The sequence below is a fragment of the Schizosaccharomyces octosporus genome (assembly GCF_000150505.1).
Source record: "Schizosaccharomyces octosporus yFS286 unplaced genomic scaffold supercont6.2, whole genome shotgun sequence".
Lineage (NCBI taxonomy): Eukaryota > Fungi > Ascomycota > Schizosaccharomycetes > Schizosaccharomycetales > Schizosaccharomycetaceae > Schizosaccharomyces > Schizosaccharomyces octosporus.
The window spans coordinates 3,517,288-3,539,026 of NW_013185620.1; the positions used below are offsets into that span (position 1 = coordinate 3,517,288).

The window sequence follows — 21,739 nt, forward strand, 5'->3', positions numbered from 1 at the left end:
AGATAGAGAAATGTAAACAAAAGTCGTCAATAAATAAACAAACGTTCAAAGGAGAAGTAGAAACGAATTGAAAATGGTAGTAAAGGAAAAGAAACACAGGGAAGCAAACAGAAGAGAAACACAAGATTTAAGAAAGGTTGCGCATTTGATGGTTGTTAATGGATTTTTGAGTAGATGTTTGTAGTTGTTGTTTCAAAAATAAAAAAAAAAAAAAAAAAAAAATTGAAAGAACGAGAGAGTGAAAGGAAGGAAGGGAGACAAGAAAGAGAAAGAATTGTAGAAAAGTAAGTGTTCTCTCAAAGAAAAGACAAGTTGTTTGTTGCGCTGAATTTCAACAAGTCTTCTTAAACTTGTTATGTTCTTCGACTTCGTGTGCTTCGTCGAATTGGTGGAGATGGATTCGTTATTTCGGATTGTTTTTGAGAAGCTGCTCGCGTATTGGTAGAAGACTTTTCTGACGGTGTCTTCCCCATGGTGTCTGTTTTCTCTTGAGTTTTTGGCTTTTCCTTTGTAGACGAAGTATCATGATTTTTCAAGGGTGTTGTTGGTTTCGAGGTAGAGGAACGCAATTGCTTGCTCGGCGGTTCTTCCAAGGTAGCCTCATCTTTTTCATCTTTTACATTGGGTTCTTCTACTACAGGTTCCTGCTTACTCTCTTGTTTATCAGGAGCCGTAGAAGCGGCCATACTCGATCGAGTCAACTTTTTCTCGCCTGTGTTAGCACCACTAGCCTTAGGAGTAGATGTCGAAGAGGCAGGTGGGTTTTTTGTAGAATTTAATATAAATTTTGGAATTTCAAAATCATTTTGAAAATCTTCTTTTGCGTCGTCAATTTTTGCATCGCGTTTCCGCTTTTCACCGGCAGACGGTGAAGGAACGGCTTCCTAATGAAAAAGGTTGGTTAATCATCGTTGAAATAATATAAATTTAGATTCAAAAAAATCGCATGTTTCCTTACCAATCGTTCAAATTCCTGTAAATTATACAGCGTCCCTACTTTATCCCAAACATCTTGCACACGCTTAGTCGAGGTTTGACACCCTTCATGAATCATTCGTAGCATTCCAATCATATGGAAATGTTTTTCTGTTCCTAAAGAATCGTGTTAGACAAGCGACCGTTCAAGGAAAAGAATTCCTCTCGTTTTCTTGACTGGATGATTCCCATGAACATCTGCTATTTCCTGGATATTTCTCTCAAAGAAAAAATACATAAACGGTATCCAAAAAAACTCAACCATCAATAACTTTTTTACTTACCCACAGGTCTTAATCCTTGGCAAATGGCCTTTAAAAGCAACGTTTCTTCTAGAATGGACCATTCTTGCGAAGAAGGCGGCGAAGGAGTCTTTTTTTGATCTTTTTGCTGTTGTTGAGGTGAAGGTAAAGGAGAATCACCTGCCATACTGTTCCTTTCTTACTGCTTGTTTCTCAAAATCTACGATTCTTTTTTCTCAACCCGACAACGTTCTAGTTGGAGATATCCCAAAAAAACAAAGGAATTTTTATTGTAATTGGCAATTCTTTGGATCAACAATGTTGTATCCAAAAGAAACTTGATAAAAACACAAATCTTCTTTGAACTCCAGGAAGGACGTTTTGTAGTATACCCATTGACGACTAACTAGGCCAAGTTTTCTATTTCAATTTTGACCCTCTTCATGATGATCATTACTTTTTTTTTATAAATTTATTTATCGAAAAGACATGAAAGGAATTCACCTGGCATAAACCAGAAATAGGTTTTTACCCATCGATTTTGTCAAATCTCATCCAGAAAAGGAAAAAAACGAGTCTGAAACGCTGTAGAAAACAAGATATTTGCATTATTGGACCCATTCTATTCTTTGAAAGTATCCTATTCCATTACGATTTTTTATTTAATTTAATTTTGTTTTGTTTGTTTTTCTATGATGATCTTTTGCTTTTTTTTCCTTTGTTTATTTACTCTATAACGAAAAATTTCGTGTGTTAAAAGAATCGACTGCAGTTTGCAATTCTGTTCAAGGATATCGTTACCATTCGCAATATGGTTCCTCTAAGGAAATGGAATTTCCATTACACCAGAAGGTAAGATCATTCGGTTTTCTCATTTATCCCAGTGGAAATCTGCTAAATGCCAGCCAAATACTAGCGGCATCAAGATTTTTGGACAAAGAGCCTTCCTTTTTCATACAGAGCTATTTTTCTCTTCTCTGAAAAAAGCAACAAAACATTGCGTAATAGGTCGCACAAAGCTTGGAGGAAACGAACGAGAAATTGATTGTTTTGTGAAATTCGCTCCATTTTTGATTTCTTTAGTAACGTATTGATTTGCCTATATAACCGCTGTCTTGTTATTTGACTCTTCCTAGGAATTTGTCAGTGTCTACTCTGTAATTTAGCATCACATCTCATCGTGAAGCAAAATGTTCGAATGGGTGGATGTTCCTTTTGAGTGGTTGAGCTCCGTGTTAGGCGTCCCTGGAGACGTTATCAAAATCCCGTTCTGTTTATTGTCTTCTTATCCTTTTTCGGGCATCCTCAAACGCTTACCTCAATCTCCTTTCCTGCGTAATGCGTTTTGTATACTCATTGGTCTTTTCTACTTGATTCCTATACATCATTTGACTACCGGTACGTATGTCCTCTTATTTGATGCTTTGTTTACCTACTTGACTGCTGCATTGGTTCGCACTTCGTATATGCCATGGATAGTGTTTGTGGTAATCCTCGGTCATACATTCTACAAGTACGTTTTCCCTTATACTCTGTCGTTGATAAAAAAATTAACCTTGAAATAGTCATGTGATTCGCTATGTCTATCCTTCAGATCGTGGTGACATTACCGCATCCCAGATGGTGCTTTGTATGAAACTGACTGCCTTTGCATGGTCCGTGTATGATGGCCGTCAAGCAGAGAATGTATGCAACCAAAATAATTCTCGTTTTCCTTCTGCAAACGATCGCTAACTATTTTAGACCTTATCAGACTACCAAAAGCAACGCCGCTTGAAGAAACTACCTAACCTTTTTTTCTTTCTTGGCTATGTATTCTTTTTTCCTTCTGTCCTAGTTGGTCCTGCTTTCGATTATGTTGATTACGAGCATTTTATTACTTTGAGCATGTTTGATACTCCGAGGGACCCCATGGAGACCCAAATTACACCCCATAGTCTAAAGCCAGCTTTGGGTCGCTGTTGGCGTGGAGTTGTTTGGCTGCTTGGCTTTCTATTCGGTTCTTCCCTATTTCCCCTTAGCTTCCTTTTGAGCAGCGATTTTGCTTCCTTTTCCTTGTTGAGAAAGTATGCTCACGTCGTACTAACAGTTTTTATTGCGCGCATGAAATTTTATGGCGCTTGGGAACTTTCTGATGGTGCATGCATCCTTTCTGGTATTGGTTATAATGGCGTAGATGAATTAAAGCGTCCCCGTTGGGATCGCGTTAAAAACATTGACCCCTTTGGTTTTGAATTTGCCTATAACATTAAGGGCGCCTTGGAAGCTTGGAATATGAATACCAACAAGTGGCTTCGAAATTATGTCTACCTTCGAGTTGCCAAGAAAGGAAAACGTCCTGGTTTCAAGAGTACATTGAGCACCTTTACAGTCAGCGCTCTATGGCATGGTGTCTCTCCTGGTTATTACATGACATTTGTTTCAGCTGCATTCATTCAAACAATTGCCAAGTATCACCGGAGATTTATCCGACCCTTTTTCCTTCAACCAGATATGAAAACTCCTGGTCCATTCAAAAGTATTTACGATATTGTTGGTATAGTTGCAACGAACCTCTCTGTCTCATATCTGATCGTTTCATTTCTTTTGCTGACATTGAAAGAATCCTTTTATGTCTGGAGCAAATTACGCTTTCTAATTCACATTTATACTCTTTTGTCTATTGTTATCTTCAATAGCCCAATCAAAGAGAACCTGAATAAAGTACTAAAGAAGCGTACAGAAGAAGCAGAATTTGAAACTTACAAAACCCAAACGAAATTTTCTGACAATGATATTGTTAATATGTCGATTCCCGACACAGAAGAATTTTCTCGTGCTTCGTCTATTTCGCGATAGAGCTTCCTGCGTCGTTGTTCCATTAATTCACATGTACGAAGTATAATATGGTTTCATACATCGAGCACTCTCTCCTTTGTGAAACGTTTCAGCTCTTTTTTGAAGCTTTTTTAAAAATTTTAAATAATGTATTCATGATAAAATTATAATTATATGACTTCTATTTACGTACAGATTATGATGCATGGTAAAAAGTAAAAAGGAAAACCTTAGACTCTTGAAAATAAGCCAAATTATACTGAAAAAAAAATTCATAAATTGATTCATTGTTAAAAAGAAATTCATCACTATTAGCTCTCTACTCATCCAAAGTTTTAGATAGCTTTCGGTGTTTTGTCTTTTAGTACCACCACTGTACATCTTAATGAAAACTGTTCCACTGTTCATAAACATTGCACGATTGTTTTCTTTTACGCAAATAAAAGAGTAAAAGTAATGAACTGAATGGAAAGTAGGAAAAGCAAGTTTTCTTGGAGAGATTTGGAGTATTGTGACAAGCCGACGTCTCGAACTGGCCCGCTGAGGATCGTAGCCCACATTGATCAAGATGCATTTTACGCCCAAGTGGAAATAGTGAGACTAGGAGTTAATCCATCTACTCCTTTTGCTGTGCAACAATGGCAAGGTCTTATAGCTGTAAACTATCCAGCTAGAGACGCAAACGTTTCAAGACATGAAACCATTACAGAAGCTAAAAAAAAGTGTCCCGAACTTCAAGTTGCACACGTAAAAACTTGGAAGGCCGGTGATACAGAAGCCAAATACCATGAAAATCCTGACCCAAGTAATTTCAAAGCTTGCTTGGATCCGTACAGACATGAGAGTGTCAAGATTTTGAACATTATTAAAAAACATGCGCCTATCGTGAAGAAGGCTAGTATTGACGAATGTTTCATAGAGCTTACCGGTGAAGTAAAAAAGCTTGTTTTAGAAGAGTACCCTTTCTTGAAAACTCCGCCAGGCGATTTGGATACATCCCTTCCAGCTGCTCCAGTGCTTCTATGGAAACATGAAAATGGATTATTAATTGACAAGGAGGGAGGCAATACTGGTGAAGAATATGAACAGGACTGGGATGATATATTTCTCCATTATGCGGCGAAAGTAGTGAAAGCAATTCGAGAAGACATATTTCAATCATTGCACTATACATGTTCTGCTGGAATTTCTTTCAACCCAATGCTTGCAAAGCTTGTTAGTTCTCGAAATAAACCAAATAAGCAAGCAACCTTATGTCGCAGCGGCATAAAGGAATATCTTGGATCACTAAGCATTACCGACATAAGGATGTTGGGCGGAAAATTCGGAGAGGAAGTGGTTCGAATTCTTGGTACTGACTCCATTTCTGATGTGTGGTCCATGCAGCTTGACAATGTTATGCGACAGCTTGGCCAAGTGAATGGCAGGCTTGTTTGGAATATGTGCCATGGTCTTGATGATACAGAAATAACAACTCAGATACAAATTAAATCCATGCTATCTGCAAAAAACTTCGGTCAGAATAAACTAAAAGATGAACATGCAGTTCTCAACTGGTTTCGCGTGTTTGGCTCCGACTTACATTCCCGTTTCATGGAAGTAGAAGGTCTCCGAAGGCCCAAAACGTTGTGCCTGCATGTTTTAACCGGTTCTCTTCGTAAATCGAGATCGGCCCAAATCCCTCTAGATGCTGATATTACAGTGGATTATATTGCTAGTCATTGCATGAAGCTTCTTCGACAGCTTCAAGATGAGTATGATGTGTATCCGATTTCCCATTTATCAGTTAGTTTCCAAAACATAGTAGAAATTGACAAGAGTTCACGGGGTATAGAGTCTTTTCTACGTCCTAACAGGATTCATCCGAAACAGATACCTACTATGGATGATAATCCAAAGCTTCAGTTGGATGAGAACACTAAACCTCAACAGCAATGTCCGTCTGAAGACAACCAAGAAGCGTCACCGAAGAAGAAAAGAAGTATTTCTGGAATGTTCAAAGATATTTCGGATAATCCAAGTCCTACTATTCAACAGTCATATACATGTGATGAATGCGGACATATCATTCCTTTTAGTAATAAGGGTGAACATGATGATTATCATTTTGCTATAAATCTTTCTCGTAAAGAAAGGTTAGTTGAACAGCAGCCGTCTAATGCTTCTAATACAGATAAACCAATAAACACCGGGAAGAACAGGACGTACGGACGCAGGACTGGTAACAAACACTTTACTTTGCCGATAGATAGCCCATCACCAAAAAAGGCCTTTCTTGACGCTTTTTTTACTTCAAATCAAAGTACGTCGTCAACATCTTCCTTGCATAAAAAGAATAATTCCGTTGGCTTTTCCGGTTCTTCAAGCGCTACCCAGATGCATTTGGACCTAGGGTCAACTACTGTTACATGTTCAGAATGTCTAATGGAATACAATAAAGCAAGTGAAGAAGACGTGGATTTGCATTCAAGATTTCATTCTCGTACACTTGGTGGTATCACTTTAAGTATGCAGACAGAACCTATAAAACGACTCAGCTATTCTGTCAATGGCGACTCAATCTACATGATTACAGCTGAAAGTTCATTGTTAGATCAAAAGAAAGCCGAGGAAGCTTTAAACTTTGTTAATGAAGAACTTTCCGGCGAGCCTATGGAAACTATCGGTGTTGATAAGTATTCCATTTTCCTATTTACTTCTGGAAAAAAGTGTGTCGGGCTTTTGTTAGCAGAGCGTATAAATTCCGCATATGTGATTAGTGAGAAAGAGGATGAGAAAGCATTTTTCTCTTCCGCTGTGTATATAAAAGAAAACAAATTACAGGCTGGATTTCTTCTTGGAGTTTCAAGGATCTGGGTTACTCCATCACGCCGGAAACAAGGAATTGCTCGTGCACTTTTAGAATGCGCGACTTCTCATTTTATTTATGGTTATAAAATATCCAACAAAGAAATCGCTTTTACTCAACCAAGTGAAAGCGGAAAACGGTTTATCTTGTCTTGGAGTAGAACTTATCAAAAAGACAAAGCAGGAGTACAATATGCAGTCTATGAAAATTAAAGGTCAAAATAATTTTGAACTACATGAGATTTATTATTACAAATCATTTTTTATAGCAGGTTCTATAGGTGAAGGATAATATTGAAAACAAATAAATATATTTTGCACTAACACAAGTATCAAACATGCTGACTAGTTAGGGAGTGCTTCAAGGACTTTCGGAATCACTTGTTCCTTCACATCATTAGCCCAAAGGAAGTCCAAGTGTTCGTAGTGTTTAATCTATAGTTGTTAGTTCAAACGTTTATCGTTAGTAGGTGACACATACCTCTATTTCCTTCGCCTGAGGCGGTAAAGCAGTGCGCATGTATTCCATATTAATGAGCGTGTCTTTTCCACCCCAGATAAGTAAAATTGGACACTTAATATTACTTGTAGGAAACAAAGGAACTTGGTAGTGGCGAGCTGTATAGCCAGTTATAACTGCTAGATCATCGTCGTATAGTTGAAACGTGCAATTTTTGATAATTTGAAGCCAGTGAACACAACTTTTAACACTGGAAAACGAATACAAATGAGCGTAACCACATAGTTTTTGACTTGCTGAAATGTTTTTTAAATCCCAATCGAAAAGCAATTTGAGAGAGAAGTCAACGATTTTAACGAATATAGGAGGATCTATAATGTTAGAAATAGAAACACAAGGGAAAAGATACTTTCGACATACAACAGATATTTTGCCAAAATGTTACAGAGGGAAGCAGTGATCGTCTACCAAAGAGATTATACATAATCTTTGGATTAGCTTTTACTAAATAATCAACCAGATGGTTTGAGAATCCCTTAGGAGTGAAGGCAGGGGCTAAGGCAATGAAGATATTCACTTTGTTATTCAAAGAGTTGTTTAAACTCAATGAAGCGAATGCCTGAGCGGTTCCTTGAGAAAATCCAATATAGCTAAGCTTCTTTTCTCCGGTTTCATGAAGTATATAATCGACAGTATTAGGGATATCGAACATAGCCATATCATCTAAGGAAAAATTCCAAAACTCTTCATCTTTAGGCTTGTATACCACATGTTTCCTACTATACTTATTTCCTCTGTTATTACCAAGCTAAACGGTGTTAGACATATGTGACTCTAAAATACACAGAATGCTTTCAAATAATTTCAACTTACCCAAACATCATAGCCGTTGTCAACTAAAACAAAAGGAAGATTGCGCTCTGGTTCGTTGACAGCCACCCAAAGATCAGAGTTTGTCATGAGTCCGTGGTGACAGTATACGACGCCTCGCTTTTTGGTTTCTTTTTTGGAAGGGTGTGTAATTCGATGTAGACAAAGAATGAAATTATCCTCAGTTCGCAACAAGTGTTCCTCTGCTTTGTATCCAAAAGCTTCACAAATCTCGTATATATTTCTGCACTTTTGGATGGCATCGGTCATACCATCGGTAGTTTTCTTGGTAATGTAATAATGGTAAATACGAATGACTCTTCTTCGTCCCCATTCTCGAATTCGATCTGGGATCAAGTAAATAAATACACGAAAAATCAATTCGGCGTAAACGCCGATATATGCAGTGAGCAGACCAAGATAGTCGATCCTTAAAATCTATTAGCAATTGGTTGAAGAATACGGTTAGAGAAAGACTTACCAAGGGACCCGTGGTCTAAAAGCTCCCGTCATTGAGAAAATATAATATATCTAAGAATCGCTTGGAAGTCGATAAAAATGAAATGTAATAAAGTTATTGTATGACAAGCCTTAATTCAATCAAATCAATCTTAAGTCTTGGATAAGCCAAATCGTTCCATGGCTCTCAGTTCGTAGTGTAAGAGGATATTGTTGAAATCTCGAAGAACTCAAGTCGAAGAAACATGTCAAGACTTACGTACTTTTTCATTTTTGGAAAAATAGGTTATAGAAAGTATAGAATGTTGTCTTTTTTGTTCTTAAGTGCTCGTCGCTTTCTTCTATTTTTGTCATTATAAAAAAGAACGCTGACCACAGAAGAAAAGATATTTACACTTGAAGAGTTCAAATCTTTTTTTGAGCTTGATTTTTACTACTATAATTACTGTATAAGTCGAGCTGGTTTGCTGACTCTTATTCAAAGAGAGGTGCCATTTTACTGATACGATATACTTCGTATTATGGACAATAATTACATGAATATTGCTTTTTTAATGATCCAGGTTGTCTTATACTTATAGCATGAATTCTACTAACTCTTTTTGATTCCGTATTCCAAAAAGCAATTGTTTGTTTACACAAGTGGAAGCAAAAATCCGCCGTCGTATTTGTTTACAAGTGGAAGCAAGGCATATAAAAAAAAACAGAAGACTACAATCTTCACCGGTCCACGTCACTCGACAAAGATGAAGTTGTCATTTAAGAATTTAGGATTGTCAATCGGACTCGTGTCGGGTGTTGTGTCCCCGGTCCTTGCACTGGGTGCTGAAGACTGGAAAAAGCAATCTATATACTCTGTTTTAACCGATCGGTTTGCTACAAGTAACGTGGTCCCCCGTTGCAACATTCGTTTGCAAGAGTACTGTGGAGGAGATTGGAGTGGAATTCAAGATCATCTTGACTATATCCAGGAATTAGGCTTCACTGCTCTTTTAATTTCTCCAGTCGTAGAGCAGGTTGCGAATTCTGAGCAATCTAATCTAGGTAAAAGCTACTATGGATATTCATATCATCTCAATCCCCATTTTGGTACCGAAAAAGAGTTAAGAGAGCTTTCTAATGCACTTCATATGCGTGGCATGTACTTGATGGTTGATGTAGTAATTAATCATATGGATCTTCAAAGGATAGATGAAATTGCTGACGACGAATATGATTCTTTGGATGAAGAAGATTATGACGATGAGACTTGTCTAGTACTCGAGGATGAAGAAACAAATGACGAGGACGACTGGGCTCCTTGCGAACAATGCAACCCTCCAGACCACAGTATAGACTTGATTTCCCTAAAAGAAAATTTAAAGGAATATATACGTTCATTTGTGAAAGCCTTCAAGGTCGACGGTATTCGTATTGCTTCAGCAAAAGACTATCCCAAAGACTTTATACCCACGTTTTGTGAGGCAGCTGGTGTATTTTGTATGGCAGAATCATTTTCGCAGGATGCAATTGAAATTTGCGATGGGCAAAACTCGATTGAAGGATTGATGAATTATCCAGTTCAGAATGCAGCCAGAAAGGCTTTTCTATCTAGCAACCTCAATGGAATGGTTGATTTATCTGAGGCAATGACAGATATTCGCGGTCTTTGTCGTGACCCTCTATCTTTGGGAAATTCTGTTGAGAGTCCTGACTTATCAAGAATGGCGTCCGTCTCTAGTGATCCTGCTGCTCTTAAGAACGCAATTGCCTTCCTTCTTATGGGCGATGGCATTCCTATCATGTATTATGGTCAAGAGCTTGCGCTGAGAGGCGTTACTGAGCCTTATAATCGGCCAGTTTTTTGGGAAAAAGGCTTCCCTAAAAAAAATCCATATTACTATTTTACCTCCGTTGTCAACAATTTTCGTAATGCTATGTTAAATAGTGACAATGGAGAAACATTTTTGTCTGCTCAATCCGATATTAGCCTTGTTGATAGCAGAGTAATGTTGCTTCAGCGCGGAGACGTTATCACGGTACTTAACAATTTGGGCTCATTTTATATTCGCTTTCACTATACTGTCTCTGCTCTCGAGCATAAATGGATTGATATTATTACTTGCAAGTCTGTTCCCGTGGAAGACGATCGTCAAGTTTTTATAATCCACAACGGCGATCCTATGATTCTGTACCCGGAATATAAAACTTACGAGCTTGGCATCTGTCCTTCTCCCAGCATTCCTACTGAAGACAGATTTTTTAAGGATATCGATACTTCGTTTGCTACTCCAGTTTCAGGTCCCTCTACGTCTTTTTCTTCAACTTCTTTAGATGCAGAGAGTGCTCAAGCCTCAAAAGCACCAGGACCAAAGCCAAGTACAAACAGTATAATTGCTGCATTGTTTGTTTCTTTGATAATGATTTTGTGAGCGAAACCTTGTTTAGTTATCCTGTGATCTATAGATGTTTACTTTTTGCATAGTGTTCTAATATGAATTAATGATTATCTCATGTAACTAGAAAGCTGTTCAGGTATTTTTAAAAGAGACTTTAAAAGACTTTGTGGGAGATGAAACCATTGTGTATACGAGCACTTTTGCGTATTTCATACTAGGATAAAACTGTTCTTTAGAAGCGTAAACAAAAAATAGTATTTTATTCGGAAGTAAAAGTGATTTTAAATAAACTAAATAGTCATAAAAACTATCCGTTCTATGGATGCTGAACCGTCGTTTCGTGGTGAGAACCGCTGACCAGAAGCTTGCGTTTTCAGTTACCATTGAACTTCGGGGTTTGGTAAAGTAATGACTAATATCCTCATTAATTAGTTTCTTAAAGTAGCATTTGTATTCTTTATATAAATTTCGATGAATTTCTTGAGAATTCCTTCAGCATTTCGCGGTGTTCGTTACACAAATACACATTCGTTTTTTTCGCAGTGTTTGAAGAGCATACCTAGCAGATTACAGAACAAACACCTTAAATGCTATCATACAGTGCCCGAGATACCTGAAAGGAACTTGACTCCACTGTTTAGCGAACATGGAATAAGGGTAGCTTGGGATGAGCACCAGGGACATGTCGTTAAGAGTTTGAATGATCGAGTAAAAGGGACCGAGCTGGAAGACCATTCTATTTTTAATATTGTCTTTCAAACAGCTGTGCTTCCAGAACATGCAGCCACATTCCAGTTTGCAAGTCAAGCCTACAACAATCATTTCTTTTTTGAGTCCTTGGTTAGTGCTGAAAAAGCAAAAGCAGATCCCAAAGTTCAACTAGAAAATAATTCTATTATTCAGCAAGCTATACGTGAAAATTTTGAGTCTAAAGAAGCCTTGCTATTGAAAATAAAGGAACTCGCATCTAATACATTTGGTGCTGCGTGGATTTGGGTTGTCCTCGATGACTACAACAGACTACAAGTGATGCGGACATTCCAGGCAGGATCTCCTTTTTTGTGGAGTAGATCGCAATCGAAGGATCCTCACCTCGTTCCCTCTGTACCTGATCACAGTACGAGACCACGAAACTATTCTCATGTCCCAATCATCAACATTTGTCTTTGGGACCATGCTTATTTTACAGACTTTGGTCTCTTTCAGCGCGAGCAGTATATTGATACATGGTTCCAAAGTATTAATTGGTCTGTGGTTGAAAATCGACTCAAACAATCTCTAGTCTAAAATTCCGAGGCTTGATTGTACAAAACAAAATACACATCTTTTGATAATAAGAAACTTACACTACGTTTCTATATACATACACCATAAGTGATTGTATTGATATAGCTGTAAAAACCCAAATACTAATAAACTCAATATTTATAAATAAAAACGAAATGAAACTTTAAAAGTAAATAAAAAGTAAAGGGAATCCTAACTCATACACTAGCACATTTCAGCAGTGTCACGATTCCAGTCATGAATGAAAGCTAATAACAAAAGAAAACAGGCCAAGATGAGATTTTCCATATTCAAGAGTTAAAGAAAATAAAGACAGTAGTAGGATTAAGGGATGTGAATTGATTTTTCTTGAGGATGAACTGAGTAGTCTGATCTGGAAGTAGGGTTTCTAACAAGAATCTTGGGCTTCTCCTCTTCCACTGTTTCTTCATCATCCCTAGTTTCGTTTTCTTCGTTGTCGTCGTAAGTCTCATCCTTTTTGCCAAGGATGACGTTAAAAATAAGGACCAATACAAAAATACCCATTTCTAATACAAAGACGAGACCATAGTCAATGGCAGCTAGTACATCCCATCGGTCGAAGGGTAGTGATATGAAGGACAAGAGAGCGCCGGCAGAATCGATAGTCAAGAAAATATATGAAATACCACGGACGGCCCTTTGGCGGAAAATTTGAATGTATTGGGGAAGAAAGCCAATATTAACAAGGATTGTGGCTAAAACACCCATTAATTCGACTGGCCATTCAACATGGCGACGAATGCCTAGTTTAATGGTAAGAATGCACATAGCCTGCAAACCAGCCGAGAGAGCAGCGAGACCACCCACAACGAACAGAGATTTACGAGCCGACCAGCCTTCACCGTAGATGAGACATTGGAAGAAGGTTACTAAAGACAGCAATTGAAAGAGTTCAGGCTGAATTTTAAGAGCAATGTTGAGGTCCTGGACCAAGTTATAAACGGAAAGAGGGATTGAGGCAATCACCCAGCTAAAAATGAACAGAGTATCGAGACCAGCTGTGGATTTGGAACGATAATTCTTTATGGCTTGAGGAATCAGTTGCACACACCAGCAAACTGTGCCAATGACAGCAAGCGCTGTAGCTGCTCCCTTGTTGGGATAAGTACCTGGAGAATTGTTATGTTCAGCCATAAGGAGACCAATATCAAAAAAAAAAAAAAAAGAAAAAGATTACTTGAAGAAAACCAATGAATCACCAATTACGCACTGAAAATTGGTTCTATAAATCAAAAGACTCTTAAACCAAAAATAATAATAATAATAATTAATAGAAAAAAGGGAATCAATAAGCGAAAATGAAGAAGTATCTTAGTTCTGGTATACTTGGTAGGAATAGAAACGAAAAAAAAGTAGAAATGATGCAAGTTTAGGATGAAACCAAATGAAAATAAAAAAATTCTTTACAAATATAAATAACTGTCCTATAATGTACCTTAGACTTTGAGTTTAAAACTTCACTTCTTCCTCAAAGACAACCAGTTGGTTCTGTTTAGGAACAAATTTTCGATGTCGTTAGTATGTCAATGTCCCTTACATATACCCTTAATTACGAAGAAAAAATGTACTGACGATTGCCACGGTTGAAGCAAAACATAGTTAGATTTTATTGATAGATTGGTAAATTAATTACTTATTGAATTGTTCTGTACTAAGCTTAGAAAACCCGGTGTTGTCGTTGTTTCCATAGAACATCGCTTATGATAGTTTATTTATTTGTTTTTTCTAAAAGAAATTGGCATAATGATTGCATATGAATAAAAAAAGACGATAAACATAAACAAACGAAGAGAAGAGAAGAGAAGAGAAAACGAACTACAATAAGAATAAAGATTTAAAGGACTTCAAATATAGAGCAATAGAACAAGAGAAAGAGAAAAATTGTCTACGTCAAGATTGCTTCAAAACAATTCCTCCTTAGAAGTCTATAAATGTATTCCAAAGAGGAATTCTGAACCTGACCAAAACACATCACTACCACCACAACTCGTCCTACAATAGTCGAATTGCTCCATTTTGAAGGACCTTCCACCTTTATTCTTTTGTAAATTTTCATCGTAAGGAATTGAAAAAGCCATTGGACTGCAATCGAGTTTGGATCTCTTGTTGTTTTCATTGTGTAGATTGATTGTTCTTTCATTCTAACGATTCAGTAGATACATTCCTTGAAGAATCCTAAACAGCTTTGTCATGAAGGTTTCCTTTGCCGCTGGGCTTGTTTTTGCTGCTCAGCTCTGTAGTGTTTCTACTGCGTTCAATCCTTTACGCTTCTTTTTGGATGATAATTCCTTCTCTCCAAATGTCCATGGCCCTGTTCCAATCGGGGATGATATTGCCGCTCCTCCTTTGAATCATCCTTCACAAAAGCCTTACGAAACAGATGTGGAAGGTTCCTCCTCAATAACTAATGACCATTATATCGTTATGTTCAAACCCTCTGTTGACAAAGCTAAAATCAATAGTCATCATGAGTGGATTCAACATCAACACCACAAACGTTCTCTTGATTGGCAAGATGTCTCTACGTTCTTGCTCAAGCATACCTTCGAAATCGGCGATTCCTTTATGGGATATGCTGCCCGCTTCTCTCCTTGGCTTGTAAATGAGCTTAAAAAGCATCCCGACATTGCAATCGTCGAGCCCGATCGTGTCATGCACGTCACAGCCGAACAACGCTTTGCTCCTTGGGGTCTTGCTCGAGTTTCTCACCGTGACCGTTTGGGCTTGTCAACTTTTACTCGCTATAATTACAACGAAACTGCCGGCGAAGGTGTAACCGCTTATGTTATTGACACAGGTGTCAACGTTAACCATCAAGATTTTGAAGGCCGAGCTTCTTGGGGTGCCACCATTCCTAATGGCGAAAAGGACATTGATAACCATGGTCATGGAACTCATGTCGCCGGTACCATCGCCGGGAAAACGTTTGGTGTTGCTAAGAATTCCAAGATCGTCGCCGTCAAGGTCATGCGTGCTGACGGTACTGGTACCACTTCTGATATCATCAAGGGTATTGAATTTGCTTTCAAGGAGTCCAAGAAGGACGAGGATTCTGTTGCTTCTGTTGCTAATATGTCTTTGGGTGGTGATGCTAGTTTAGCTTTGGATTTGGCCGTCAGCGCTGCTATTAAGGGCGGACTCTTTTTCGCCGTTGCTGCTGGTAATGATGCTGAAGATGCTTGCAACACTTCTCCTTCTCGTGTGAGCAGTGCCATGACTGTTGGTGCTATGACCTGGACTGATGGTATTTCTTCTTTTAGCAACCATGGGTCTTGTGTCGACATCTTTGCTCCTGGATCCCTTATTCTTTCTGACTGGATTGGATCCGACAAAGCTTCCATGCTCCTTTCTGGTACTTCCATGGCATCTCCCCATGTTGCTGGATTGGCCGCATATTACATTTCTCTTGAACCCTCTTTGGCGAACAAGCCCGCTGATCTCAAGAAATATATGCTCAAGTATGCTTTGACAGATAAACTGGAAGGAATTCCGGAAGGAACCCCTAATGTTCTTGCTTTCAATAATTTCTCTGAATAAGTTTATCGCTCGTTTTATGATTATCTTCTTTATAATGTTCAATCTCTATTTATGTGCATCCAATGAAGTTTTATTCACGAAATTGCTTTCATTTCGAATAATTAATTGTTCGAATAGACTCGTTTCGAACAATGATAACAAATTACGAAACTTGAAATATATGTTCTCCAAAGGTAATCCATCCTATTTCAGTTATAATCGGATAGACTGCTATGAATGAAAATATCGCTTTCTTATGTTTAGTCCATCAGTTTGTAGTCAGAGGGTTCAAAATTCGTGTGTGTATCAGTGAATCGTAAAACTCGACAGGTTGATAAAATGACTATTGAAAGTGCCAAAGATTCCTCCTTGCGTATTAAATATTTCCTGTTCATATAAACGAGCTATTTACTATCGATTGTTTGAACTGAACGTTGAATTTCCATAACCGAAGGTGAATATTAAATAGAGGGAATATATACGAGAAGTTGTACGATGAAACTTGTCCACGTGTAGCCTATGAAATATGAAAAGTTTTCTTTATATACTTTTCTTTTTAAATGACAATAGTTATTACGGCAGGGTCTACTTTACCTTTAAGTCGTGAAACCAAAACGACAAGTATATTTTTCCACTAGATGGGACAAAAATCCAGGCCGTCCGGTTTGTTTCAAGCAAATGTAGTTTTAATCAACAAAAAATTTGTATAGCGGTTTGCCTATCCTTTGTTTTTAGGAAATTTAAAAGTAGTGCCTAGTAATTGATATAATGAGCGCATAGGTTCTTCTGTTCTTTGGTCTTCTTCAAATGAATGTTAGTCAAGAGCAATACAGCTTCTTTCTTTTCCATTTTTTAAAACAGATAAAGTTGAAAGCCATGATTGTCACACGCAACATCGAGTACCTCTTATTCCTCTTTTCAATTTAAATTTGTTCGAGGGCAACGTTACTTTACAAGTAACGTTATCCATAGATATCCAAAATAGTAAAAAAAGGTAAATAAAACAAGAAGAAAAAGTACAATGAAAATTCCCAAACGTTAAAATTCGTCAAGTATTTGAGATGTCAAGGAAGCAAATACGAAGCCCAAAGGACGAGGTTAAAGGAAAAACAGAAAATTCAAACAAGCATTCTTCTATAGTGATAGTAGAAGTCTAATGCACGGAATCAAATTGGTTTTCCTAAATGAAAAATTTTACTGGAATTTAAGCAAAATGAGCTGTTTGTATCGTTTTTAAGGATCTTTTAGAATTTACTCATTCATCTCTACGAAAACTAGCTAAATGATCGAAACTTCGTTTATGAAACAACGTTTTTTATAGAGAATATTTAATTTTAGAGCACAATCGATTATCACAAGAAAGTTATTTTAGCATATTGTATTTGTGAGACTTGTCAACATATGTAAGGCATAATAATTTACGCTTTATTCAAAAAAAGTATTCCCATATCAAACCTGAAGACTTGCTATCGTTTTTTATTTTTATAAGCAAAGGGAAAGCAAGAGTTCATTTCCACCTTCTTGAATTGACGAAATGAAAAATATAAACAATATGAAAGGGTGCTTTCAAAGAAACAGTACATTGTAGCATATGTAAATAGCGACACGCAACTGAAAAAGAAATAAATTTTATAGTTTGGTTTATTCCTAACGAAAGAAGTAGGAAAGTATCTTTCTGTTTAGCTGTATCACTATGATTTCAATAATACTTGGTAGCCAGACATAGAACTCTTACTCCTACAGACCAAAGCAGTAAAGAGTACTTTTTATTACGAATTTGAGATGCTTAGTTTTAACTAAAATCAAAATTTGGTAGACTAAAAACAAAAAAAAAAAACAAGCTTTCATGGTCGTACCAACTCCGTTCTACGTTTTACGTGGACATTCATCCAATGTCACTGCAATCGCTTTCGACGAGAAAAACCATCTTTTTTCAGGGGACGAAAATGGATTTGTAATTTGTTGGTCTTTGTTAGATATGCGTCCTCTGCAGGCTTGGTATGCTCATACGAAAACTATCTTAGGAATGGAAGTTGTCGATACTGACACTCTGTGTACACAGAGTCGAGATTGTCGCTTAACCGTTTGGAAAATGGACTTTGGAAAGATTAAATATTCTTTGGCTTTATCCGAATTGAGCAGTATGCAATCTCGGGGAAATGGATTGTCTCAGACTAATTTGGACATAAACAACGACTCTGTTACTATTTGTTCGAGTATTTATATCAATGCATTAACTTTTTGCTCTTTTTCATATGATAAAAATGCAAAAGTTATTGCAGTTTCAAACACTATCAATGTTGATGGTATTGATATTTACGAAGCTGAAAGTTTACTATCGAAGAACACAAATCAAGGCGATCACGGTACAAGACTTCAAAATGAAATAAAACCCACCATAAATAATGAAAAGACAGGCGCATTGATGACCACTTCTTTCGCTTCCTCTGAGGAGTTTTTATTCTTGGCAGTCGGCTATGAAAGTGGTCATGTAGCACAGTTTCAGTGTAAACTTAGCCAAGTGAGAAATGTGTGTCTTGACTTTCGAGACGTTTGGGTTATGACTTACTTTGAAAAATCACACTCTCAACCGGTATTGTCTGTTAACTACAATAAATCAGGGAATGAATTATACTCGTCCGGTGCGGATGATCGGATAGTAAAACATCCTTCATCCTTAGATGGAGCTGCGAACAATAAACCAAGAGTATTTCATTCCAAACATTGTGGGCAACAATGCTTGCAAATTCGTGGAGATAATCGAATTATTGCTACTGCAGGTTGGGATGGTCGTACTCGGATTTACAGCTGTAAGAGCCTTTCTGTATTGGCTGTCCTAAAATACCATTCTTCTATGATCAATTGTGTATCTTTTTGTTCATACTCCAATATCATTGCTTTAGCTAGCAAGGATTCTCGGATTTCTCTTTGGAAAATATACTAGAAATGGAAATATGCTTTTAGACTTACGATGTTATAGAGTTTTGAACACCAATTTTTATGTCTTCTATAAATATAAATTAAGATATTTATGTTATTACCAGTATATATGTGACTTCTCAAATCCAAACGAGTTGAAAAGAAAAAAAAAAAAGAGTACTAATTCATCTTTGACTTCATATAAGATTCTTTTCAACTAACCAAAAATTAACTCTAAAACATTAAACAATATTACACTAAAATAATTATGTATCTTCATAGTATGTGGAAGGTTTTAAGTGTTCACGTCCGGTAGACTTGTAACAACAGATATCCACAGAACGTGTTCAGCAATCGTGCAATTTGAAAAGTGTTTAATGAAAGACAAAACAATAGAAACTCAAATCGAAACTTTGGCAATGGGAATTGTTAAACGTTCTGCGTTCCACCTACTATGCGTATCAACAATCGCTTGGCATATAGTACTAAAATCGGAATCTTTCTCCTTCTCTTTTGCGATAATCTCCCGAATAACCTTGCTGAAGGATTCCTTCTCTTCATTGGTTGTGCCCACGTTATGTTCTGCCAAATCGTCTATAATCTCATTATCTACGTTGAGTTAGTAATTAGTCCAGTACAATAAATACCATAACCCGTCATAATTAAATCCCTGAAATGGAATCCTTCACACTGCTCATCATTGCAAACTCCTCCTGTAGTCTCGTATTTGCACATTATCCTCGTTGGGTCCGCTTTATTACTATACTTCACGGACCGAAATCCACTGGGTACTTTTTCCAAAAATTGTCTGTTAAATCGGAAAGCTTTAAATCTATACAAAGGAGATATGTAATTCACGGGAGGTACTGGAGTAGCTTCTATTACAGGAGCTTCCTTATGTTCTGCTTTAGTACCATTTTCATTTAATTCATTCTCACTAACGTTAGTGCCCTCCGGCGACTTATCCTTGTCCATTGCAGTATTATCTTTAATTGACTCAGAACGTAGCAACGTGGAGAGTTCAACGCCAACCTTCGAAAGAAGTTCTTTCTTTCTGAAATATAACTTTGTTAAAGCTTCTTTCTTAGAATTTATGATTGCTTTATAATTATTTAATTCCTTTTCTTCATCCTCAATAAGTTTATTCACCCTAGCCAATTCATCCTTTTGCGTAACTAGCGATTGATTCTCTTCAGACTGCGATTGTAATTTTGTTGGAATCTCACCGTTATCGACATTTCTTAGCCAAGGAACATTCTCCTCTGTTGTGTCGTTAACCTGCAAACCTGCATCATCTTCCAGCGCATCCTGTGTGGCTTTTGACGTTGGCTGAGCAATCTTGTGTTTGCTCTGCTCACTATTTGAGGACTCCATCGTTAATCTGGAAGACTGTTCTTTCTGATCACTCTCTTTTGTAGAGACAAAAGGGGATGGTTCTTTAGGAATTGCAGGTTTTGTAGCTTTCTTTGAAGATTCTAATTTCATAATCATCTCCGTCATCTTTCGAATTTCATTCTCTTTTTTACGCAATAAAGCAAGAGATTCAAAACGCGAATTTGCTGTTTGATCTGTCGATATAGATATTTCAGACGTCGAGGAGCTATCATTTTCGTAAGTCACTTCATCTTCAGAATCAAGTTCAATTACAATATAAGGACTGGAAATACCAAAGGGTTTCGAGGAGTTCAGCCAGTCGTCTACGGGAGGACGAGGTAAGGATTTTAACCGCTTTCTTTGAGGAAGAACTGTCGGAGTCCCGCTATCACCAGGAAGAATAGCCGAATCATCTGAAGGTAAGTCTATTTTTCGAGGTTGCTTGGTGCTGGTAGGTCTAGTAGTTTGTTCAGATGGAGATGTAGAGGAAGGCACGGTGATAGAGGGAAGTTCGATGCCTAGCTTAGAAAAAAGACTTCGCACGACAGAAGGATGAATACCTTCAGCAATGAAATCATCATATTTAACGCCAAAACCAACTAATTGATTAATAGCATTTTCCGCCTCATTTCGTTTTGAAGAGGGTGGTAAAATGTCGGACATACCACTGTCATCTTCGAATGTCTTTACTCTGTTTTCATCAGATCTTTCAGACAGCACTTTGCTCGAGCCTTTTCGATTTGGTGATGAGCGAGGTTCTGTTGACTTCTCCATGCGAGGAGTCCTGTTTCTATTAAGATTAGATTTGCGACTACCAGCAAATGAACTCTCATTTTTCGACTTAGATGACCAGCGAGGACTTTCTTTAATTTGGACCTCATTCGGAGTTGCGAAAGGAGTAGTTTGCGGCCCAAGGAAAAATGCCGGAGGAAGCATAAAAGGAGGTGCAAATGGAAATGGAAATGTATTCGGTGGTGTAAAGCTATAATTGTTAATACGTTAAAATCCGATTGGTTTCCAATCAAATTAAAAGCAAACAAATGATTCACCCTCAAGGTATCAAATATTTTGCTTTTATTATATCTTCACTTCGTTGTACAAACATACCCGTCTACAGGAAGTTGTGAAGGGAAAGGATTAGGTTGTGTTACAGGAGGAATTGCATCTATATGGGTTAAACAACTGAATACCTTTTCTAGGACTTGAAGTGAACAGTACAGTGAACGCAAATACTTAGCAATATTATAGAACTGCTATAACAATCATTAAAACAGATTATATCATCATTCATAGTTTGAGTCCTTCTACAGTCCTTCCAATCTTGAAATATAGTACATACCATTGTTAGAAGACTCAGTTGTGTCTTCACTTATTTCTCCATCTTCTTTGTCTGATTCCTCCTCGGAATGTTTTCTTGCCGATTCTAAAGCTTTTTGACGCAAAACATTAAGATCTACTGTTTTACTCATCTATATTAATCTATCTTGAGATGTGCAAATGTCAGAAGTAAGTTGTTTTGTTTGGGTTCTTACTTATAGGATAGCGATGGAAGATGTGATCTGTTAAATCATCTA

The 21,739-nt window shown here is 37.4% G+C and overlaps 10 protein-coding genes across 10 annotated transcripts; 6 read left to right on the forward strand and 4 right to left on the reverse strand.

Moving 5' to 3' along the window:
* Window positions 1-353: 353 nt before the first annotated feature.
* On the reverse strand, window positions 354-1,404 carry SOCG_01000 (histone acetyltransferase complex subunit Eaf7; the record flags this gene model as incomplete). The annotated part of the gene is made up of 3 exons (XM_013163420.1): window positions 354-884; window positions 959-1,092; window positions 1,260-1,404. 3 exons carry the CDS (start codon window positions 1,402-1,404, stop codon window positions 354-356), a joined length of 810 nt encoding a protein of 269 aa, XP_013018874.1.
* Window positions 355-4,230, forward strand: SOCG_01001 (membrane bound O-acyltransferase). The gene is made up of 3 exons (XM_013163421.1): window positions 355-2,730; window positions 2,783-2,903; window positions 2,961-4,230. Exons 1-3 carry the CDS (start codon window positions 2,408-2,410, stop codon window positions 4,053-4,055), a joined length of 1,539 nt encoding a protein of 512 aa, XP_013018875.1. The 5' UTR covers window positions 355-2,407; the 3' UTR covers window positions 4,056-4,230.
* A 65-nt stretch (window positions 4,231-4,295) lies between these two features.
* SOCG_01002 (sister chromatid cohesion protein/DNA polymerase eta Eso1) lies at window positions 4,296-7,219 on the forward strand. Its single transcript, XM_013163422.1, has one exon. The coding sequence runs from the start codon at window positions 4,500-4,502 to the stop codon at window positions 7,092-7,094; it is 2,595 nt and encodes an 864-aa protein (XP_013018876.1). The 5' UTR covers window positions 4,296-4,499; the 3' UTR covers window positions 7,095-7,219.
* Window positions 7,149-8,915, reverse strand: SOCG_01003 (triglyceride lipase-cholesterol esterase). Its single transcript, XM_013163423.1, has 5 exons — window positions 8,693-8,915; window positions 8,215-8,641; window positions 7,762-8,149; window positions 7,363-7,712; window positions 7,149-7,316 (listed from the first exon to the last, which is right to left on the reverse strand). Exons 1-5 carry the CDS (start codon window positions 8,722-8,724, stop codon window positions 7,227-7,229), a joined length of 1,287 nt encoding a protein of 428 aa, XP_013018877.1. The 5' UTR covers window positions 8,725-8,915; the 3' UTR covers window positions 7,149-7,226.
* On the forward strand, window positions 8,915-11,190 carry SOCG_01004 (alpha-amylase Aah4). The gene has a single exon (XM_013163424.1). The coding sequence runs from the start codon at window positions 9,417-9,419 to the stop codon at window positions 11,079-11,081; it is 1,665 nt and encodes a 554-aa protein (XP_013018878.1). The 5' UTR covers window positions 8,915-9,416; the 3' UTR covers window positions 11,082-11,190.
* Window positions 11,191-11,251: 61 nt separating this feature from the next.
* SOCG_01005 (ribosomal protein subunit S26) lies at window positions 11,252-12,497 on the forward strand. Its single transcript, XM_013163425.1, has one exon. It carries the CDS (start codon window positions 11,520-11,522, stop codon window positions 12,333-12,335), a length of 816 nt encoding a protein of 271 aa, XP_013018879.1. The 5' UTR covers window positions 11,252-11,519; the 3' UTR covers window positions 12,336-12,497.
* On the reverse strand, window positions 12,409-13,864 carry SOCG_01006 (PQ loop protein). The gene has a single exon (XM_013163426.1). The coding sequence runs from the start codon at window positions 13,488-13,490 to the stop codon at window positions 12,660-12,662; it is 831 nt and encodes a 276-aa protein (XP_013018880.1). The 5' UTR covers window positions 13,491-13,864; the 3' UTR covers window positions 12,409-12,659.
* A 389-nt stretch (window positions 13,865-14,253) lies between these two features.
* On the forward strand, window positions 14,254-16,665 carry SOCG_01007 (serine protease Psp3). The gene is made up of 2 exons (XM_013163427.1): window positions 14,254-14,413; window positions 14,513-16,665. Exon 2 carries the CDS (start codon window positions 14,547-14,549, stop codon window positions 15,891-15,893), a length of 1,347 nt encoding a protein of 448 aa, XP_013018881.1. The 5' UTR covers window positions 14,254-14,413; window positions 14,513-14,546; the 3' UTR covers window positions 15,894-16,665.
* Window positions 16,666-17,472: 807 nt separating this feature from the next.
* SOCG_01008 (astra associated protein 1 A) lies at window positions 17,473-18,946 on the forward strand. Its single transcript, XM_013163428.1, has one exon. The coding sequence runs from the start codon at window positions 17,719-17,721 to the stop codon at window positions 18,814-18,816; it is 1,098 nt and encodes a 365-aa protein (XP_013018882.1). The 5' UTR covers window positions 17,473-17,718; the 3' UTR covers window positions 18,817-18,946.
* On the reverse strand, window positions 18,878-21,697 carry SOCG_01009 (uncharacterized protein). The gene is made up of 4 exons (XM_013163429.1): window positions 21,505-21,697; window positions 21,273-21,330; window positions 19,445-21,147; window positions 18,878-19,400 (listed from the first exon to the last, which is right to left on the reverse strand). Exons 1-4 carry the CDS (start codon window positions 21,632-21,634, stop codon window positions 19,192-19,194), a joined length of 2,100 nt encoding a protein of 699 aa, XP_013018883.1. The 5' UTR covers window positions 21,635-21,697; the 3' UTR covers window positions 18,878-19,191.
* Between the last annotated feature and the right edge of the window lie 42 nt (window positions 21,698-21,739).

What these genes read in the sequence shown, in the direction of transcription:
- SOCG_01001 (XM_013163421.1), top strand. Translation starts at nt 2,408, where the DNA reads ATGTTCGAATGGGTGGATGTTCCTTTTGAGTGGTTGAGCTCCGTGTTA. An exon ending in CTCGGTCATACATTCTACAA is followed by an intron (nt 2,731 to 2,782) that starts GTACGTTTTCCC and finishes ACCTTGAAATAG; the next exon opens with TCATGTGATTCGCTATGTCT. An exon ending in ATGGCCGTCAAGCAGAGAAT is followed by an intron (nt 2,904 to 2,960) that starts GTATGCAACCAA and finishes TAACTATTTTAG; the next exon opens with ACCTTATCAGACTACCAAAA.
- SOCG_01002 (XM_013163422.1), top strand. Translation starts at nt 4,500, where the DNA reads ATGGAAAGTAGGAAAAGCAAGTTTTCTTGGAGAGATTTGGAGTATTGT.
- SOCG_01003 (XM_013163423.1), bottom strand. Translation starts at nt 8,724, where the DNA reads ATGACGGGAGCTTTTAGACCACGGGTCCCTTG. An exon ending in TTTAGACCACGGGTCCCTTG is followed by an intron (nt 8,642 to 8,692) that starts GTAAGTCTTTCT and finishes ATAGATTTTAAG; the next exon opens with GATCGACTATCTTGGTCTGC. An exon ending in ACAACGGCTATGATGTTTGG is followed by an intron (nt 8,150 to 8,214) that starts GTAAGTTGAAAT and finishes AACACCGTTTAG; the next exon opens with CTTGGTAATAACAGAGGAAA.
- SOCG_01004 (XM_013163424.1), top strand. Translation starts at nt 9,417, where the DNA reads ATGAAGTTGTCATTTAAGAATTTAGGATTGTCAATCGGACTCGTGTCG.
- SOCG_01005 (XM_013163425.1), top strand. Translation starts at nt 11,520, where the DNA reads ATGAATTTCTTGAGAATTCCTTCAGCATTTCGCGGTGTTCGTTACACA.
- SOCG_01006 (XM_013163426.1), bottom strand. Translation starts at nt 13,490, where the DNA reads ATGGCTGAACATAACAATTCTCCAGGTACTTATCCCAACAAGGGAGCA.
- SOCG_01007 (XM_013163427.1), top strand. Translation starts at nt 14,547, where the DNA reads ATGAAGGTTTCCTTTGCCGCTGGGCTTGTTTTTGCTGCTCAGCTCTGT.
- SOCG_01008 (XM_013163428.1), top strand. Translation starts at nt 17,719, where the DNA reads ATGGTCGTACCAACTCCGTTCTACGTTTTACGTGGACATTCATCCAAT.
- SOCG_01009 (XM_013163429.1), bottom strand. Translation starts at nt 21,634, where the DNA reads ATGAGTAAAACAGTAGATCTTAATGTTTTGCGTCAAAAAGCTTTAGAA. An exon ending in TCACAACTTCCTGTAGACGG is followed by an intron (nt 21,148 to 21,272) that starts GTATGTTTGTAC and finishes TAACAATTATAG; the next exon opens with CTTTACACCACCGAATACAT. An exon ending in CAGGGATTTAATTATGACGG is followed by an intron (nt 19,401 to 19,444) that starts GTTATGGTATTT and finishes AACTCAACGTAG; the next exon opens with ATAATGAGATTATAGACGAT.